This window comes from Galleria mellonella, unplaced genomic scaffold, assembly GCF_026898425.1.
Source record: "Galleria mellonella isolate WM207_F2 unplaced genomic scaffold, CSIRO_AGI_GalMel_v1 utg65, whole genome shotgun sequence".
Taxonomy (NCBI): Eukaryota; Metazoa; Arthropoda; class Insecta; order Lepidoptera; family Pyralidae; genus Galleria; species Galleria mellonella.
This window is the reverse complement of record NW_026442138.1, coordinates 1,730,508-1,752,666: the sequence shown is the minus strand read 5'-3', so window position 1 is coordinate 1,752,666 and position 22,159 is coordinate 1,730,508. Positions and strand designations below refer to the sequence as shown.

Here is a 22,159-nt window from a genome sequence, read left to right as displayed (position 1 = left end):
AAGATTAGCTCTTTATTGGTTATTTGATAAATACACTTAGTGTTTTAATCCAAGGTGGACTGGTCAGGGTTCGGATCGGATATTCTTAGTAGTGGATCGGAACATTCGATTTGTCCATATTTTACTGAACTAACCTGTCCTCCGCAAACTGATACATTTTACGGAAGTCCGTATTACTGGTTATTTGTTTATGAATTATTTTGTTTATTTCCGCTACCATTTGTATGTGTGCAACAGCCAACACTCGAAGATTGACCACCACTGTTAATTCCAGAAGTTCTACAATTTTTAATATTAGGCATCAATGTCCGACTACCATTCCGTCCATGCACGTTTCGCCCATATTTTCTATATTAAATGGGATCATTTCATTATTTTCTGTTATATCAGTATCGTTACGGTTGTCAATGATTTTTCTAATGAGTAATAATGGAATGGTAACCCCGTTTGCGCTATTGGTGCACTGACGGGGCACCAAAAAGGCATGATAGATGAGGATGAAGCTGGGCAGTTGCCCATTGTCCTGAGCCAACTGTATCCATTTGCGGGGGCTTGTCTCACACTACGCTTGCTTGTACAGTGTCGCCACACAAGAACCTTTCTTCTCTAACTGTTATCGATTCTTTGAGCTATATTACCAATAGCAATGGGCTACTTCATCTTGTTTATCCTTCGGGCTATGTCGGATAATAAAGATATTAACAACATTATGTTTATACTAAGTTACTTCAAGGATAGGCAAACAGGACTGATGCTAAACCTATCCTTACATCCCTTGTAATATTCTCTTTCTTGTCTCATACATACAGGCCAGTTCCGAAGATTCCTTAGAAAAAAAAAACAACAGACCACTAAAGAGTTCTCTTCAAAATCAAACAGCAATTACGTCGATAAACAGATTCAAATTAACCCTTCGAAAAATCCAATAACGATTCAAGAACTGGAAAATTTCAATATGAATGCCCCCCCCCCTCCCCTTGCCCCTGCGCCCGACACGTGTTCCCGGCTTAACTGCACTTACAATTAAGCTTAAAGTCGTGGTTAATTAAACTGCCGTATTGTCGCCAGCCCTTTATCCTCCCACAATACCTTGTAAAAACCCCATTGAAATTGTACCGTGCCACGGTCTCCATTGAAGGACGCCAGTTCAAATATTATAGTAAATGACATCCGTGGTTGAAATGATTGAAATTCGTTGTGTAGGTACTTTTATTTTTTAGCAACTTACTTTTGTTTGATGGTATAAATTATATATTAACTGCCAAAACATTGAAATTATATATTTATTTATTTATAATATACATATACATACATACATATATATCTATATATACATATTTTGGTAAGTTTTACAGATTTGTCAATGCATTCGCCAAAAACCAAAAGTAGAACAGTAAGGGGGAAAATGTAATTATATTATAATAATAAACGTTAAAAATGCAATTCTACATAATTTGTTACCGCTCTGCGAAACTCTGTGAAAATTCCGAGCTTTTTTTAACGGATGATAATGGAATGGTTACCACGCCTTCGCTATCGGTATACACTGGCGGGACACCAGTGAGGGATGATAGATGATGATAAAGCAGGTCAGTTGGCCCATCGTGACGATTTCAACAATAAATCAATGAATATAGTTTCCAGGGGGAACCGTGTGGAGGTCAACTTAAACAGGTATATTGCTAGCAATGGGATGGCTGATTTCCATTAGTAACAATCCCTTTCCCCTCGGAAATTCCAGGCTATAAGGCTGGTCAGAGATCGTTGACGTAAAAATCATTAATTCATTATTACAATATGTATTTAAATAATTATTAAATTCGGGTTTTTTTAAAAAAATATCTGATCCAGAGTTGCCAGCGAGAGCGTGCTCATTTTTTGTATTCTATAATACTAATTGCTCAAAGATGCGAAAAGTCTAGCATTAAAGCAGGATTTTTTTAAACAGCTGCGATAGAAGTCAAATTACAAATCCATAGATTAAAGCCAAAAATCAGAAGACATCAACTCGGAACCGATAACGACAATTGAAGAGCCGCCCCTGCGTTTAATGACTATTGCTAATTCGAGAAGAAATCTAGGAGCTATCTCATTTAAATAACACCACGATAAAACTCGAATTAAAGAATCAATTAGAAGGCACCGGAAGGTAGGCAGCGTAGGAAACAGGGCTGCCTGCCACTATCCATAGACATATAGAACGATCCCTGAATTATTTATGGTACTCCGTTCCGTTACATTGAATAGCTAATGACGTGTGCAGGGCCGCTGTGTGTAAGGATATTTACTTTTAGTTAATATTAATGCTTAACTACGTGCAGTGACTGGCAAGAGCGGTCTGCGACCTGTCTGAGTCTAGGACTAGGAACGACTAATTAATTGTTGCTAATTATAGCATTCACAGAATGTTCCATATTGTCCCTTTCAGGACAATGACGTTATCGTATTCATTGTGAACTCCTTTTAGACTCCCTTATTGTTACTTTTATTTATTCTTGAACGTCATTTTAACTATACATTGTTAAATTTTGAATAGATTTATGCCGTATAAGTAAATAAAGGGTCTGAGGCTTCCAACAATTGTACTCTTAACGTTTCTGCTCTATATTGTTAGTTCTCAATAAGCACTTACTGTAAGTGCTGCAATATTAATGCTGTATAAATCTTTGTAGCCTTTTTTTCAACTTGGAGACGATCAGCAAGTGATCTGTAATGTCGACCAAAATTTGTTGATTTGGGAGGAAGGGATTGTTATTAATGGGTTTAACAGCCCCATTGTTAGCAATATGCCCTTTAAGGTAGGTTTCCATGCAGTTTTCCCTGGAAACCATCGTGGTTAATTCTTGTTGACTTCGTCACAATTCGTTAACTGAGCTACTTTCATCTTTTCCTATCATTTCTCATTGATGCCCCACCAACGTATAACGATAGCGCAGGCGGAGATATCTCATTCCATTATTATCGAATTAAAGAAGAACGAAATGTAAAAGTTTGTTTATTATTGATGGAGTTAAACTAATAAGAGTGCTAGATTATGAAATATTTCGTTTCGCACGGGGCCCGGGACGAGGGCGTCAGAAGGCCGGGAGTGTGCTGCGTCTCCGGTTACACCATCAACAATGGGAATCGAATCACCCCCTTTGTTATAGAACAGTGTGATTAGCTGTAGATTTAACCCAATTTTCTTGTCGGAGTTCATAATTAACGTGGTGAAGCTATAGAATCCAAAAGTTATTGTATACAGAATTAGAAAGTTATCAAAAAAGGTCTTAGAATGATCTCTTATTAAACCTTGTATGCATAAAAAGGCCTGAAAGATGTCGAGCTTGAACATTCTAAACGATTTCCACATGAAATAACTCATAGTCTTAATTAATTACATCAAGAAACATCAGCATCAGGAAACATCTGAGACGTGGACTATTGTCTATAGCCAATATGAAAGACTTTATACAACAGGTATCTGTCTATCTACATAATAGATAAATAAAGATTACGTTAATGATACCGGCCCGTAATAAATCCTATGTACCAGAGCGGCATGAGAGGCTAGGAGGTGAGATCGCCCACAGATAGCCAGCTTAAAGGACACTTTGATTGAACGGACCGGACAGCGCAGATAAGACGCCGGCTACACTATTTGCATATTAAACGAGGGGATATTAATTTTCTCCCAGCCTGTTTCAGCTTTGTTGCGAACTTGGTAGATACGGCCATGTAGATTCCATGTACGCGCTCCCGCTCCAAGAAAAATGTTTTATATTTACGTTTTAATTGAATTAAGAACTTGTAGCGCTTTAAAGCGATAGCTTTCGGATTATTTATAAGGTGCATTCTTCTGATTTATGCTATCCTAATACTTCTCGCTATATGAGGCACATTTGCACCGCCACCTGCTTTATCTGGTCTATATTTGCCAATAAAATCTGTACAAGTACATGTCTATTATTAAACATGCAACATCAGTTTGCTCTTGTAGAGTTCGAAGAGATCTTTATTAAGTAAGATATAAGAACGTAAGGTATATAATTTATTTATTTATCATTCTCTACTAATAGATGCTTAATTATTTAGTTAACTTTACAAACAATAAAAGTTATATGAAATTTTCTAGTTTTGACTGATTCTGAGTATAGTTTTCTATTTATGCCATAATTGATAAAATATTGACATATTTATTGTGAGTTTAAGTTTATAATTTTTCTTAACTTAATCAAGTAAGGGAAGAATTAGATCAAATGAATAAAGAGCACAAAACAAGAATAACAAAAGAAGAGAGACGAACATAGAACCGAAAACAAAAAAGAAAAATAGTAAGTAGGCAGGATTGGACTAAAAGAAGAATGCAATACTCCTAGCATGTAATCATTAAACAAATTTTTGAAAAGTGTAATATCAAGATAGCAAAAAATAAAGTAGACGTAAGAATTTCAAGACATAATCTCGAATAAGTAATGGAGATAAGAGATACTTTTAATCTGCTACAATATCAAGATGTGAACTAGGGCAAGGAATCTACTAAAAAAATAACACACTTGACGCAAATGCGAAAAAAAATCTAAGCAAATATAAATAACAGACGAAAGAGAGCTTTACGTGAACGCAATAGGAGACACGATCATATAGTCACATCGTCATAACGAACGTGACGTTTTATCACGCGCGCAGAATAGGCGCTTTCCCATGAAGTTCGATGAACTGGCGCCATGGATTTTTATAATTACTATCACGGATCACATAAAATCATGGTACACATTATGACGTGTGGCTAAACGGTGATAAAACTCGACCTTGTACGACTGTATTGTATTGTATACTAATTGGTCGGTCGTTATTAGGGGTTTATGATCCGGAAGGTTATGGCGTCGGTCCTTTTTTGGCGGGAAAAGTAATTGCTCTGGAGCTGAGAATACTAATTGGCGAACACGTTTGTCGTGTTGAACACTTTTCAATAGACTACAAAAAGAAGAAGTTTCTCGATTCGGATTTTTTTTTTATTTTTGTTACCTCATAACTCGGTCAATTGTAGACCGATTTGGAAAATTATTTTTTTTATATTAAAGGATGTATGGTACTTGTATGTAGTTTGTTCTCATAGAAACTTAATCAAGATCGATTTAGTAGTTTAGTTTTGAAACCAAAATAACTGATTTTGCCACAATTAAAGTCGGTTGTTTTTCAACCTACTTCAAAAAAGGAGATTTTTAATTCGTTTGTATTTTTTTATGTTGGTCATTGTTAATCGATTTTGAAACTTATTTTTATCTGAAAGAATATAATTATAGATAGGTCTCATAAAAATTTATCAAAATCGATTCGTAGTTCAGTTTTTAAATATCAATGTATTTTTTTTTTTTTTCAAAAATAATTTCGTTCTTTATAAATGTGAGCGAATTTAATTATTTTTTTTATCTCTTGGCGTCTTAGCATCTTAAATAGTAGTCTAAAAAATTTGTCACACTATTTTATACGAAGAAGGATATAGAGTACTTCTTATACTGATCACGAAAACCAAGTAGCAGTTACGGCGACATAAAATACACATAAAATAGAAAACGTCCGTCACTGAAATAGGCTAATATAATCAAAAACATAATAAACTGTAAGTCGACGTTCACAATTACCAACTTTCAAATTATTCCACTCAATTGTTTCACCACAAATGTCGTCATGTGGTCCCGGCATAGAACGGGCCACCCCTTCCTTTCCCGCGGGTGTCATAAGGCGACTAAGGAACCTTAACGGTCGAGAGGTGGGCAGCAGCGTCCCTCTTAAAACATCACCAAGGCCTAAGTGAAGTTGCCAACCCGCCTGCCAAACCTGGCAACTACTGGCTCCCCAATAGGAGGAAGCCCATGTTCAGTAGTGGAAAATGAACGGCCAATTAGGTATATATAGTTTATCCAATACCTTTTTTTAATACCACTGAGGTGGCAAACAAACGTATGTTTGTTGCCCATCTGATGGTAAACAGTTACTGTAGCCTATGAACGCCTGATACCAGGGGTATTACGTGTCCGTTGCCGACCCTGAAGTAACCTCTTCAGCCCCTTTTGAAGAAACGCTGTAGTCTCTTGGAAAAACCTCGACAGGGAGCTCATCCCATAACCTGAACGTTCGTGGGAGAAAACATCTCTGAAACCGCGTTGTACGCGATCATTAGGCTGTAGGCTATGAGGATGAACTCCCTGCCGATGGTGAGCTGTACGATGGTAGAAAGTGGCCGTGGGCATCATATTGAACAATTCCTCTGAGCATAATCCGTTGTATACCTAGAACACATAGTACGAGGCAAAATCTCTCCTAAGACTTAAAGGTTTTAATGTATAATAATGGAATGGTAATCCCACCAGCGCTATCGGTATCTACCATAGGGAGACTTTGTACAAAAGTCGTTTGCTTGGGTACTTCTGTCCCATTCGTGTTTCTACCGTGAAGCAGTTGTGTTTGCATGGCTGTGTTTTGGTTTGGAGGGTGGGCTATGGCGTTAAATTTACAGGGGACAGAGGAATAACACCTGAGTCCTCAGGAATGGCAACGCATGGGAGGTATCATGGGCGAATCAGTATACTCTGTTATGTCCATGGTACTGCTCATGCATACTGTAGTACTGCTCATGTCTATAGGCGACGGTTACCACTTTCCATCAGGTGGGCCGTCAGCTTGTTTGCCATTCTAAGTCGTATAAAAAAAAAATACACTGGCGGGGCACTAGTGAGGGATGATAGGTGAGGATATAGCAGGTCAGTTAGTCCACCGTGACGAATCTAACAATAAAACAGTTTTTTGGTTTCTAGGACGTCGATCCGGCAGGGTATATTGCTAGCAATGGGGCTACTAATCCCGATTACTAACAACCCCTTTCCCCCCAAGAGTTAAGGGTTCGATACCGCGTAAGCCTGGGATCATCGACAATTCTCATAGCTAGTCGTTGCACTGCGTCAAAGTGTACAACTTGAGCGGTCGTGGGAGAGAACATCTCTGAAACCGCGTTGTACGCGACCATCCAGACTCTAGAGTATGTCCGTGCCTGTCTATCGTATGTCGTTTATTTTATAGTTTTATGCTAATGCGATAGTAAGTGCGTAGTAAGTAGACAGATAAGAATCGATTTGTAATCAACAATTTATTATACGAATTACAATCTTGGTCATGCGACATGGCGGGCACCGTTACGCGTGTTTAATATTGTTTTCGGCTGCCATACGAGACACCAAGCTATATTTTTCGTTTATAAAATATTAGGACTGATTCTGTAATTGTATTGTAAATTGTATTGAAGTGAAATCTTTTGTAGGTGCTTTGGGCATTTTTTGAGATGGGGAAAAACCAATGAAGCTTTGACACTGTTACCGTAACTGACACCTCTATGATTAAAAAAATATACACGTAATTCTTTAAGTTTTCACTTGTGTTGGCACTACCGATTAGGATCTAGGTAAGAACTAGCTTTGCCACAAGAAATATCATTTGTGGCACATCTAGTTATTGTATTTAAGAACTATAAATCTACTATTTTGATAAAATTTCTGTAGCACCAATCTGTAAGTACATATATCCTTTTAGATTAAGAATATTCCATATTGATTTACGACTGACGGAGTTATGAGGTCACAAACATATAAAAAAATACAACCGATTTTAGAACCACCTTATTTTTGAAGTCGATTGATAAATAGTGAGCTCACATACTATACCTATAGATACCTATTTTTATACAACCTTCATTATGTTATCTTATATTTCTACTTTACTCCATTACTTTACCATGACTTTAAGCAAGTGTATTTAGGTAATAAATACCTACCAACGATTTCTCAGGTGCATAGTATAAGTAAGCAATTGTAGTTTATGCTTTTTTTTATTTTTTATACAACTTAGAATGGCAAACAAGCTGATGGCCCACCTGATGCAAGGTGGTAACCGTCGCCTATAGACATGAGCAGTACCATGGACATTACAGAGTATACAGTGTCGCTCATGATGTCTTTCATGTGTTGTTATTTCTGAGGACTGTATCCTATATTTTACTACCATATCCCACCCTTTAAACCGAAACACAGTCATGCAAACACAACTGCTTTACGGTAGAAATACGAATGGGACAGAGGTGCCGAAGCAAATAACTTTTGTACAAAGTCTCCCTCTGGTGAATATCTGTTATGCTGTCTCTGTGTTATTGTATAAACATGTTGTAATTATGTTATAAATAAAATAATTAAAATAAATAAATACTCAGTTACCATACGAAGAACACTAGGTGTCATTTTGTATAGAGAGCTCAAAGATATGACTTGGAATAGAGCTGGCTGGAAGAGAATACACGAATTAGTTGCGCCGACAAGAGGAAACTTAAAAAAAATCATACGAAAACAACATATTATTTAGTCAATAAATCAATCAAACCTCTACACTAGACTCTTATAAAGTTAAATGAATAATCAACAATAGACAAATAATAAAATAAAATAAAAAAAGAACACAATAAATATTGTCTATGGTATTCAGCAGCTATTATTGAATAGGGAAATAACGGATCACAATAAAATTTTATTTGCATTTAAGTGTTTGAATATGGAATCAATAAACATGCGATTCGGATAGCGAGCGGGGGGTTAAGAGTTTGCTCAAGAAACAATGCTGGCCCGACCGAGGCCCGCCCGCCCGTCACACGCACGCCCCCCTCAATGAATTAAATTTAAAACGTTCGCTAAAAAGAACAATACGAAAGGGTTGGAACTTAGTTCGACGCTTTTCGAGTTTCGGCTCGTGTGTGCCAACCCTGTATGTGGTAAATGCCACGTGGTATTATGGCGGATTAATTTACGCGGTATTGTTGTATTTCATTGTGATTTCTGTATGTTTTTGGAATTATTTTCCGTTTGAATTAATTTTCATATCTGTTGAACATAAGCCTCCTTCTTGGGGGGTTTTGCCAGTAGTTGCTTCACTTGGCAGGCGGATTGGCAACCGCAGTCAGGCTTCAGAGGTGTTTTAAAAGGGACGCTGCTGCCCATCCCTCGCTTTCGCCTTTTCATTCATTCGTACATCGCAATTTTCAATATGGCTGCCGTGGAAATTACAGTTTGCCACTATCACAGATTCTGTGATATGTTTCACATCACGTTTACAAAATGTAATTTGTTGCATAGCATTGGGTTCATTAAATTTTTTTATGAAACTATATAAACGTCAAGAGTTCCGAACGCTGTTTTTCTTATCTGTGATGATACAGCGAGCGCCTGCAGTTCGTGCTGTGGAGTCATATATGTATATTATACATACATATGTCTAAATTACTTCAATTGAATTCAAATTAAATATAGAAATAGACATAATAATAAATGATATTTTTGAAATCTCTATCATTCTGTACAGAGCTAGGCCGGATTGCTGGCGTAGGATAAATTTAATCCCGATTCACACAAGTGAAGCCGTAAGATAAAGCTAGTTCGTCCCGCCCCATATTGGACGAAGTGAAAAGAAAACAAAGGTTGTATTAAGACGTATGTCCGCACTCAAGTTGTCACAATAGTAAAGTCTCGTTTGGCCAAATTAATGATAATGGAAAAGTCGGGTTCCCTCCGAGAGGGTCACTTTGGGCCGAAGATGAGATCTGTACTCGTGGAAATATCGGCCGTACAGATTCGCCGATGTCTATGAAATTGTAATTTAAAAAAAAATACAGAGTTATATGTTTTTATTTTTTTATTCATTTTGTTTTATACAACTTAGAATGGCAAACAAACTGACGGCCCATCTAATGGAAAGTGGTAACCGTTGCCTATAGTCATGAACGGTACCATGGACATAACAGAGTATACTGTTTCGTCCATGATACCCCCATGCGTTGCCATTCCTGAGGACTCAGGTGTTATTCCTCTGTACCCTGTAAATTCCCTATTAATATGGATATGAGCTTATAACGAAAATAAGGACACAGGTGAATTTATCTCTTGAAGGGATTTATTCCTTCAACCTTGAGAAATACAAAGAGAAAGTATCTATAGGGTATATATATATATATATATCTTTTACATATGTATATTTTGACTAGTTTCGGGACCAATTCGTGATCCTTAATCATGAGCAGCTGTGACACGAGCGCATATTTTGTTTATCTTTCCAAAAAAATATATATACATAAATATGTTCACGACTTTAAACCCTACTGGGATTGTCTAATTAGAGGCATTTATCAATTTTACCTTTTAGTGGATTTTTAAGTTCTTCTTTAAAAAAAAAAAAAGTCTATTAAGGGTTTTTTAGAGTTTACCAACGCGCCTAGTGTTGCAACGTCCTAGACTACAATGACCGTTTACCATCAGACGGGCTGTATAAAAAAACCGCTTTTTCAATCATTAAGTTGGACACGTACTTTCTATTTGGTATGGAAAATGATATAGGCCACTTACTTATATTATATAGATACAGTGTCTTCATACAAATACTCAGAGAAAAACGGTTCAACTTTTTCATACAATTTTGCGTGATAAATAGTTATGAGTGACTCTTTTAGAACTTCTATATTTATTTTGTCTTAAAAATTCTACGCCTTTTTAATGCACAGAAACTCATTTTATTTATTAAATAATTAAATATAGATACATCAATATGCAGTGTGTGCGTAAGTATATATAGAAGATTAATAAAAAAATCGAGTCAGTTAATTGTGAAAAAGTTTATACGTTTTTGAGGTTCGATGCTCTATCTATATAATCTAAGGTCACTTTATATCCCAGTTTCAGTCACATGGACGAAGTTGCTAGATGGAAACTGGTATTCTATAACGCCAGTCTACCCCATTTCGACAATTAGCCGCAATTATTGCAGTGTTACTGCGAAACTGGGAGTGAAGCGGCGCGAGTGCAGTCGCGTGCCGGGTGTCGGATGACGTGGGAACATTCGCGTGACACGAGTCCCGGGTTCGATTCCCGTGGTTATCGCGAAACGTCACCACCCTAATCTGCGAACGGTAATTAACTTTGAGGATAATGGATTTTGGATTGTTGGGATACTGTTGCATCCTAGAAATATATATATATATATATATTACGTTAAATGTTATACTATCCCCTATGTGATACTTGATTATTCGTCATCATCATATCAGCCTTTAACTGTCCACTGCTGAACATAAGCCTTCCCCTTAGGGGGTTTTGCCAGTATTTGCTATGCCTGGCAGACGGATTGGCAACCGCAGTTAGGCTTTAGAGATGTTTTAAGAGGGACGCTGCTGCCCATCCCTCGAAGTCCCTTATATAGTCATCTTTTACGACACCCACGGGAGTGAAAGGTGGTATATTCTATGCCGGGACCACACGGGTAGAGCTTGCTTATTATGAATGGGTAATATGGATACGGGTCCGATATCTATACATTGGGCTCCTCTGGACATTGATGGCGAAAAAAGGTCATCAGCTATTTCGATATTGGACCAGTATATAGATCTATCTATCCTATTTAAGAGCTGCGCTCTTGTCGGTGGAGCTCTTGCGACTCACTACGATTTTCAGCGAGACTCTTCATCTCTTGATACGACACGACACCAACTTCTTCCTTGATCTGCCTGATGTAACTATGTCTCGGTCTCTCTCTTCCCCTCCTTCCTTCTATCTTACCTTCTATTATAATGTTCATAAGTTCGTCATGTCGTATCAAGTGTCCCAACATTTTTCCCCTTCTGTCCTCAATAGTTCTAATAATTTGTCTTTTTTCCTTAACCCTAAACAGGACCTCCTCATTGCTAGGTATTGTAACTAAAATATATAGATATTGCTATATATAACCCACCCCAATTGCTTATGTGACGACACCAAACACGTGCAAGCAGGATGCTATCCACTTTTCCCATATCTCGACGACCGCAAAAAACTTTCACCCGAAACGCACATCCATTCCGGGAATTGAATCCTCGTCCCGGGTACCGACAATGCGAAACAGCCACACGCTGACTCCGCCTCGGATTGTGTGGCTTCAAAAGGTGAAGAATTTATTCACTGCTTCATTAATATATTTTCAACCAACTTCGAAAAGAAGGACGTTCTCAATCCGGTTATATTTTTTTAATGTTATGTCTCATAACTCCGTCAGTTGTAAACTGATTTGGAAAATTCATTTTTTATTTAAAAGGATATATTTACAGATTAGTCCTGTAGAAATTTTATCAAAATCGGTGCAGTAGTTTAGTTTCTAAATCAAAATAACTGGTTTTGCCACAACTGAACTCGGCCTTTTTTTGGGATACAATCTTTATTTGGTATGAAACCTATTTTTGAAAGTCTGGCAGCACACTTGCAATTCCTTCAGTGTTGCTAGTGCTTATGGGAGGCAGTAGTCACTCACATTAGGTGAACCGGGTATTCGGGACCATCTGGGATCCTTAGTCACGAGCGATCCTGATACTCCAACCTTTTTACGATCTTTTATGCTTTTTTAAAGTTCGCTGCAAAACCCCTCGAGAGGCTTATGTTCATCACTGGACAGTTAAAGGCTGATATGATGATGACGACGACTAAAAAGACCCTACATACCCCACACACGCAGTTTAGAATAGGCCTATAGTCATTAAGGCGTGCGTTCCGTCAGGCAGGACATTGCCATTTATTTAGATTGCCCGATACCGAAGCAACTCCGCGCAAGCAAAATGATGTCATTCCATAACACAATACCTACCGGTGACCTGAATGCGGCAATTATTTGTGTCAACATATTTCCACATTAGCTGTGCTCGTCTTAATTGATCTTAGGCTGTTTTTGATGACGTTAAGGGCATGGATGCAAAAGATATTTATGTTTTTTTTTTATTGGATGAAAATGGAGTGGTAACCCCGCCCGCGCTAATGGGATACGCTGGCGGGGCACCAGTGAAGGGTGATCGATGAGGATGAAAACTGGTCGGTTAGCCCATCATGATGAATTCATCAGGAATTAACCATGATAGTTTCCAGGGGGAACCGCGAGGAGGTCGACCTGGTTGGGTGTATTGCTAGCAGTGGGATTCTTAGTCTCCATTACTAACAATCCCTTTTCCCCCCAGATATTTATGTTCATCATTATTATATCAGCGGTTAACTGTAAGATAGATAGATAGATAATTTATCTGCATGTTCACTGCTGACCGAGGACTTCTCCCATAAAGGGGTTTTCTTCCAGTAGTTGCCACGCTTGACAGGCGGTTTGGCAATCGCAGTCAGGCTTTGGAGATGTTTTAAAAGGAACGCTGCTGCCTATCCCTTGTCTTTCCTTAATTACCTCTTACGACATCTACGAGAAAGGACCCATTCTATGCCGGGACCACACGGCAAATAAGATTTATGTTATAATTTATTAAAATCCGACTAGGGAATCCGATTCTTGCCTTTTAAGAGAAGGAAATTAGCCTACTATTGTTTGGGTTTGGTTTAGCACAGTGTTTCTAATATTACGAATTATCAAAGTGACTCTTTTAAACACCAGGTATTATGTGTTTATCTGTGTATTTTAAAACACGTATCGAACTGTGTGTCATGTAATAAATACGATATTTTACAAGTTAGCAACACCGTTAATGTCCAGTCCTTCGAAACCCACACACATTGAGAATTACGTACGAATATGTTAAAATAATCGCGTGCCCGAACCGTTTATATCACAAATAAACCGGAAAATATTGAAAAATAATTACACCAAAAGGTGTTACCGTTACTCCATCGTTATACAAATTCGAACTGTGCATATTTCGCTAACGATACTAAATTATGCCCTACCCAATGACGTGAATAAACAAAATTATAACAATAAAACCACCATAATGATGAACTCGCGAACGGAGTAAGTCATTTTTGATTCTCACATATGGTGCGAACGGAACGCATTAGCGGCCACGCTTCCTGCCACAAAAAAGGACCTTTTAAAAAACAAACACCCTACTATTCGAAATTTGAAATACTGAAGAATTCAAATACGGAACAGAGACAAATTTTTCTCTATCAATTTAAACTCTATCGCTTAAAGTACTAGGTGCAAAACGAAGTCTTCTTTAATCGGGTTTAAACGTAATAAGAAATTTAGTGAGATTCAAATTTTGGAACGGTCTTTGAAAGCATGTGTTCGATATTCAAATTAGGAATTAGATCTAGGGTGGAATTCTATCATGTTATCGACTTTGTTAATCACTTTATACAGTGCTCGAAATGTGTTTCAGTGTCGAACCATTGTCGAGAACACAGGGTCTGAACAGCGTCAGCTTCGGATTGGCAATTGAAAGTGGCGCGCGTCGGCGGCGGACATCTGTTCTAAATACAAATTCAAATTCGCCGTCTGTTCGGTTTCTTTAATGATTATTGAAATTGCCAGTTGGGTTATGCGTGTTCTATTTTTGATTTGAAATTTCTAAAGTTTATTCTGATACTGCCCCAATTTTGCAAACAGTGAGGGTTACCAGAGGTATCGATATATTTGAGATATACCCCATTTTCTTCCATTTCCGAAAGAATAACTTCCTGTATTGAATGATAAAAAAATTATAAAAACAAAAAAGAAGAATTTATAATTTATTTTAAAATGCTTTTTTTGAAGTATATAAGTTTTTTGCTGCCAGTACATTTCAACATTCCCAATCAGCATCTAATTACTTTTTTTACATCGACAAGGCGAAGGAATGCGTCTTTTCCCAGCCCTAGGGCATCAGTTAAACGTTCCAAATTTAAAATTAGCATTAAGCATTTCCTTTCTAATCTTTATTGTTTTCAATTAAGCGGACCGTGGGTCCATTATTTTAAATTAAAACAATCCGCGTCTAGTAATAAGACATAGCTAACGATCGTTAGTGCTTCCAATCAATTTCACGTTACGTGAACAGCAATTAAAGTATGTTTTTTCGGTAATTACCGAGTGGTACGTGCAACAAACGAGCGGGTATCAATCAAAACGAGTAATACACATTTATATGGCGGTGACTGTACCTGGGTACCTATTTTGACTTGATGTGGTAGGCTACTGTGTATTAAGATAATTACTCTTTATACATAATATGGTGGTGTATTAATATGCGGAGTTTCTTTGCATGACAGAATCCGAAATGAAGATATCCGCAAAAGAACCGAAGTGACCGACATAGCCCGAATGATAAGCATGCTGAAGTGGCAATGAGCTGGTCACATATCTCGAAGAACCGACGACCGATGGGGAAAAAAGGTTCTTAAGTTGCGACCCCTTACAAGCAAATGCACTGAAAGACAACCTCGCACTAGATGGAGTGACTACATTAAAGACATTGCAGGGAGTCAGTGGATGCAAGTAGCTCAGGATTGTTCTCTATGACAGTCTATGGAGGGAGGCCTATGTTCAGCAGTGGACTGATAATGGCTGAGATGATGATGCTGATGATGAGTATATATTGTTCATTTACTACCTGATTCCCCAATTTAAATATATGCCAATGCTCTATATAGATGCTTAAATATAAATATACAAAAAGTATTATTATCCAGTAATGATAATAGCAATATAATTTCCATCAAAAATTATCCTGTACACAGCGCAAAGCCGCGGGCGTACGCTATATTTCCACAAGTTATTTCTGCATACACACTTCAAGCCATGATTGGTGTACGATTGCCATTGTATTTAACTTATTAAGTTATTAAAGTAATGCTTATAATCATACAGAAAATTATCAGCCTCATACCGTACGAAGGCTTGTATCATTGACGTTAAGACACTAGCTAATTGTCCTGATGTCCTGGTAACTTGACCACTGGGTGCGAGATGTTTTGAAGAGATTTAAAAGAAAAAAAAACACAGGAATATCATTATATAGCTGATAAGTCAAGAAATGAATTAAAGGGTGTGGTTGTTCGAATTAAATTAACCCAAAGGAGGTGGAAGCTGTTAGGGGAGGTTTTTGTCTAGTAGTGTAACACCACAGGCTGTAATTGATGATGATGGTGAAGCACCCAAAATAAGTGATTTACATGACCGTTTCTTTGAAATATTTTGGGTGCGAACTTTTCTGTGATGTTCACGAATATTTTACGTAAATTCTTTGGATATGGAAAATATTATTCGGCAATCAATGGCTATTTTAATTGCCGTGTGGTCCTGGCATAGAATTCACCGCCTCTTTCCTTTCCCGTGGATATCGTAGAAGGCGACTAAGGAAACTTAACAGCCAAAGGATGGATAGCAGCATCGCTCTTAAAACATCACCAAAAAATTGTTGCGTTGACAACTGCAGTTAACTGCAGTTGTCAACGCAACTGTTAAGCGTAGCAACTACTGGCAAAACCCATCTTATGGAGGAGGCGTCTGTTCAGCATTGAATAGTTAATGGCTGATGTGATTGAATAAGTAATTAAACATTTAATGTCAAAAGAGGCTAAAGTAAATATCTCAAATATTAATTAGTGATTAATTAACGTTTACATAATTGTAAGGAAATATTAAAGGAATTTAATCGGCTCGAAAAAATATTAATTCCAAAGATTTGAAATCTTTGCTCGAATCTCGTATCGGCCGATCGTGATTAAAAAAGTAACAGTACTCCTTAATGCATCATCAGCGTAACTATCTAGTCCGAGTCAGATTTCCTCATCGACAAGCGGGCCCATTACCATCGACAAGGGCCATAAGGCAGGTGGCGGGGTACGTGTGCGCGCGCATAATGGCACATTGGCGTGCGCGCAGCCTCATTAGCGCGCGAACACTTCCAAAACATTACAGGCACTACCGCGTTAGAACGCGAATTTTGACTAGAACTTTATTTACATTCCCAAATTAAATATGGAACGCGTTAGAATGAGAATTTTGATTAGAACTATTTATTGATACTCCTAATTTGAATTAGGAAGTACCATAATGTTCTTTTTAACGGGCTTCAAAAGTACTGTGTTTTGTTTGGAATTGTGCAAAGGAACATGGTCGTGCAATAACTTCTGAATTTTGAGTTTCAATTTATATGATTTTTATTATTAAGTATAAATACTTAAATGGAATAGATTTATACTTCAGTATTGGTCCTTTATTAATTATATCAAGTTGTTCGTTTATACTAGCTCATTAAAAAATAAGAATATATAGTTCTAGTTCATAGATTTGTTGCAAAACTGAAAATGTCAACTTGAGAAATGTCATTTGCATGTGTTAGCTCGTTTTAGAATCGAGTTCGAATTTCGAATGTATAAATTAAAAAAAGAACTATTTGTGGCTAAACTTAATCATGCAGTTCTAGTAATCTGACCAAGATCAAGACGATCCTGAGTTAACCAAACCACATACATTTTAATACAAAATTCAATTAATTATAATTGGATGATTGGTACTGAGTGAACTATGGGTAATTCCATCTGTGTTCTAGTAAACGTTAATTAAAACAGTCAGTTTAAACAATTGCCGTGGGTAGTTTCGGTCGGGTTCCCCCAGCCCCCAGCTGCTGGTGTCACACATGATCGAGCACTCTGCGTGTAATGTGTTCTGTGACTCTACTAAGTTACATATCAGGCTGATCATACATTGCGCGTCTAAAATCGTGCTCGAGAAATCGTTGCACGAATTTTCAAAGTGTTTGTAACGTCAAGAGATTTGTTTCACACTGTGTACGGAGTTGAAGGTTGAGATATTGCTGTAAAATTTCTAAGTATTTTGACCCAAAAGTTTGGGCTGCAAGGGTCAGTTACGAAGGTACTTTGACAGCGAAGCTGTAAGTCTATATGGATTCCAGTAGCCGCATACTATCATGCTAACTTGTAAACTTTATTATATATACCTACACATAGTGGATGCAAAGGTCGTACAGGGCACATATATTATTTATAGTTTTTATATTATTATTTACCAAATTTGAAATTGACGTGCATCTCTACTGTTTACTTTTGGCTTCCTTTCACGGATCCAGTTTTCTAAGTTCCTTTCGCCAATGATCGCTGGCATAGAATAAGCCTATAATTTCACGGTAGAAATACGAGTATGGGCAGCAGCGTCCCTCTTTAAACATCTCCAAAACCTATCTGCCGTGGCTAATCCTCCTGCCAAGCGTGACCACTACTGGCGAAATCCCCCAAGGGGAGGTCTATCATCAACAATGGTCAGTTAAAGGCCGATATGATGATGATGATTATTTAGTTCTACAACTTACCATATTAGCCATTAATCTCTAATATTTGAGTTAATCAATCTTTGAGTGTTGGCAGTCGCACACTTATTAAATAAGCAACAAATTGTTGAGTTCTTAGAAAGTTTATTGGAATCCCTATTCTGTTTATGATTGCGTGGCGAATCCTTTCCGTGCGTGCGTACGAGTTCTCTACGTCAATAGTTCAGAACTGGTGATCAAATAAGTTAGTGCCGTACCATTTCACAAACATGCAAAATGTTCGATTTGATTGCCATAATGTTTATAACTCATTACATGTTACAGTCGAAGTTGAAGCCAACAAGAATTTTAGTTGTTTTAGGTTCTTTATATTTGGGATTTAAAGAATGTTAATAGTCAATGAATATCAGTGTTTTGCTCTTTTAAGGGTAAAAACAATAGACTGAATTACGACCACTTTGTGTTACTACGGCACATGTATGAAAGAAAAAATTGTTACTTCTTTAATGTATTTTGTTTTTTTTTTCGTATGTGTAATCTTTTATCTCTTTTTATTGTGTATGTTTGTTGTTGTGTGCTATAATTAAGGCATATAAATTATATAAATAGTAAACTACGCACTAGAAACCTCCCATGCGTTTGTTGCGAGCGTTCATGGGCCTAGTGGATTATCAGCACGTTTACGTCTTTATCAATAAAAAAAAATTGTCGTAAAAATATCTTAAATTGGTCTTAATAAATAAGTCGCACAACAGTCAATAGAGGAGCGATTACTAAAGCGGGTTCCGCGAAATCTAGGGGTTCAGGAAAACAATCATCAGGGTTCCGTGGAATTATTTATACATACTTTATCACATTAAAAGTTAAAGGAAACTATAAAGTGCTATACTTTTAATATATTTCAAATAAAAGCTTTTGTTCTTATTTAAATTATTGTGTTTTTGATTTGTAATCATTTGATATGGGGTTCCATACAAAAAAATGGTATTTGTTGGGCGTTTCGGTTTCTTAAAAGTTTAGGAGACTCCTGCAATAGAGGATTTACAAGGTTCTGTTATCGGAATCTAGTCTGAAGAAACAAGCTGAAATGACAGTGGGTCGATCTTGTAATCCGAATCTTATAACCAATTGGGAGTAAGTTTTGTCAGTGGTAATCATATATAATGATACATTCAGCGTAAGGTCGTTACACAGAGAAATGGTATTGCAGCGAGTTGCTAGATGCTGAGACTTCAGGTACATCAGGGCCATCCATTGTGACGTCTATGGAAAATGGCATCCATGGGGCTTATGTTCATCATGATAGATTTAAATGTAACGTGTAGACTTAAGTCTCTATTGTTTCTATATGTTTTGTTAAAATGGCATTTTTTCTCGTTTACAGAGACCACCGTCATCGTCGTTGTCCTACGGCGGCGCGGTGAACGACGACGTGCGGTCCCCGGGCTCCGGGGGCACGCCCGGGCCCCTCAGCCAACCCCCGCCGCAGACACTCGACGCGACAGATCCAGGTAAGGTGCTTACACCCCATATAACCAACAACATTGACATCATTGTAAATTGTTTATTAAAAATAAATTTGAACCAGCCCCCCCCCCTCCCCCTCCACATCGTATCAGTGTCATTCGACTACAATTCTATTTTTTAATTGATTCTATTCTTATGTTTTTTGCAAGCGTTTAAATACCAATGCTAAAATAAATAATAAAATGTATCCCACAAAAATCTACTTTAATTGTGACAAAATCTTGTTATTTTGATATAAAAACTGAAGTACTAAACCGATTTTAACTAAATTTTTATGGGATTAATCTGTAACTATATCCTTTCAGATTAAAAAAAAGAATTTTTCAATTTAGAACTGACGGAGTTGTGAAGTAACAAATATATAAAAAAAATACAACCGATTTGAGAACTTCTTTTTGGAAACGATTGAAAAGTGTATTCGTTAATCGTAATCCCGAAAAACTGTCTGCATTTCATTTTTAGGTACACTACATCGCGCTAATTAGCTATTTGAAATAGATATTTTTACACCTTGAATTTTAAACACGGCCGGATATTAAAGAAATCAATTATTCAACATGTAGTGCAGTCGAGTTACAATAATATCCGACGATTATCAAGAGAAAATTTTAATTGCCACAATTTACTTTATGCATCGACCTCGATTTTTTTGATGCCAAAGGTCAAGACAGTGTTTGAAAACGTCATGTCATATCTCAATACTGACCTATCATTATTAGAAATGGCGTCTCGGCTTAGTTCTGGCGTACCTAACAATTAACATGTCCACACTCCGCACTCGGATCTAGATCCGACGTGATACGTCAACACCTTTTCAAGAGTCGATTCAATACTGACAGGCCGTCATCGTCACATCACTATCGCGTGTCACCTTCTTCTTCTACAAAGGTTCGAAAAATTTGAAAAAAGAACTCAGCACTCCGGCCGCCACCCGCGTTTGTCAACGTTCGGGAATCAGTCGTAGTGTCGTAATCACTCGTCACATCACTTCGACATGTTACGTTCTGAATCTCAATCGATTGTCATGTACGGCTCGCGGGGTAATGACGGATGAGTTGGTGTCGAGCGAGAAGTTACGACGTTTCGATTCCATCTCGATGGCGCGGACAATAGGTATTGAAATGAGGCGGACGGAACGACAGGGCTGTGAGCCTGTGATGCATGTATCGGCATCGCATCTTGGACGATTATCGCTTTCATATTCGTATGCGCTTGGTAATTTGTGTGGGATTACATTGTGTATTATTCAAATTGGCCTTTTCATATAATCCACAAAGACCCGCTTGAATTTAGACGGTTCAGTTCCTAATCAGTATGGCACTGCGGGCGAGCTAGGTGTGACTTTACAAAAGACGCGGCCGTTCGCGTGGTTTTTGACAGCTGTCAAGAATGGCCAACGCGTTGGCGCGAAAAACTAACAATGCGTCATGTGGAGTGTTTTTTGAACATTTCCGCGTAGTTCGGTAGAAAAATTATGCTTTCGACACGCGTTTTTGTAATTGTTTGGTTTATGACACGGTTTTGTCGGCGCGGACGTTAGTGGAATGGTGACAAAATTGAATTTTGGCGAGCTGAGTAGTCTGTGGTTTCCAAACTGTAGTAAACAAGCAATTAATTCAGAAATGAATATTAATTATTCCCTTGCTTATACAATATTTGACGTTTTTCAGATCTATGCAGTTTTTTATTTTATTTTATGTCATTGTTTTGACATTGGAATAGTGGCAAATATAAAGATATAGTTTTATAGCGCGGGCGCCATTTCAGTACAGTTCAGTATAAAAAATCTTTGTCATATTTTGCATTAATATATAAATGTTATGAAAACTATTTCTCCTATGTTTTTATTAATGGGTCTACTAGATTTATGACTATGGATGTTTCTACAGTAGGAATTTATTTTTTACATAATACTAAGCTATTATAATATAATAAATAAATTTGAAAAATTCGGGTAATAACGACAGAAATGTGGTAATGGATCTAGAGATTTACTCACAACTTCTAACACTTCTGTTCTCGTGTAATTCATATTCTATACGACCTATGAAGTCACATAATCATTATATTACTTCATCAAAGTAATTAAGTACATATATCAACTGGAATTAGTCTAAAAACAGAAGTGGTACACTTGACCCCGCGTTCCCATAAAGGGCTAACTGGCTGACTCTTGTGAATTATTCAAAATTCAAAATTTCCCTATAATTCAATCATGTCCCGCACCCCGCCCGGCCCCACGCCCCCCACCTCCCCGGGGAGGGGGCCCGCCGCGATTATTTGCGAATTTAATATTAATTAAGCATAGCGCTCGCGCGGTAATTGCGTTTTTCAATTATAACTGACAATTATGCGATGAAATTTGGATGAGCCGAGATGATTCGGCTAATTGTCAATCGTGAGTGCTCCGGTGCTGTTTTGTGCGTCGCCATTTTTAATTCTCCCGCCGTAAATTGAATTTCGAAGTGAAAGTTTTATTCGAAAAAGTTCAATTTTGAGCATGTACAAATAAATTTGTGGATTTTTGTATTCAAATTTTTAAATGCTAACATCTCGGCA

At 37.5% G+C, this 22,159-nt stretch overlaps 1 protein-coding gene across 1 annotated transcript in view; it reads left to right on the top strand.

The window, feature by feature from the left end:
* The window catches only part of LOC113519897 (homeobox protein homothorax), a 409,098-nt gene that overhangs the window by 132,166 nt on the left and 254,773 nt on the right, over positions 1–22,159 (top strand). The window contains exon 7 of the mRNA XM_052900545.1: positions 19,458–19,584. Coding sequence (XP_052756505.1) covers positions 19,458–19,584 — 127 coding nt within the window. The remainder of the gene's footprint in view (positions 1–19,457; positions 19,585–22,159) is intronic.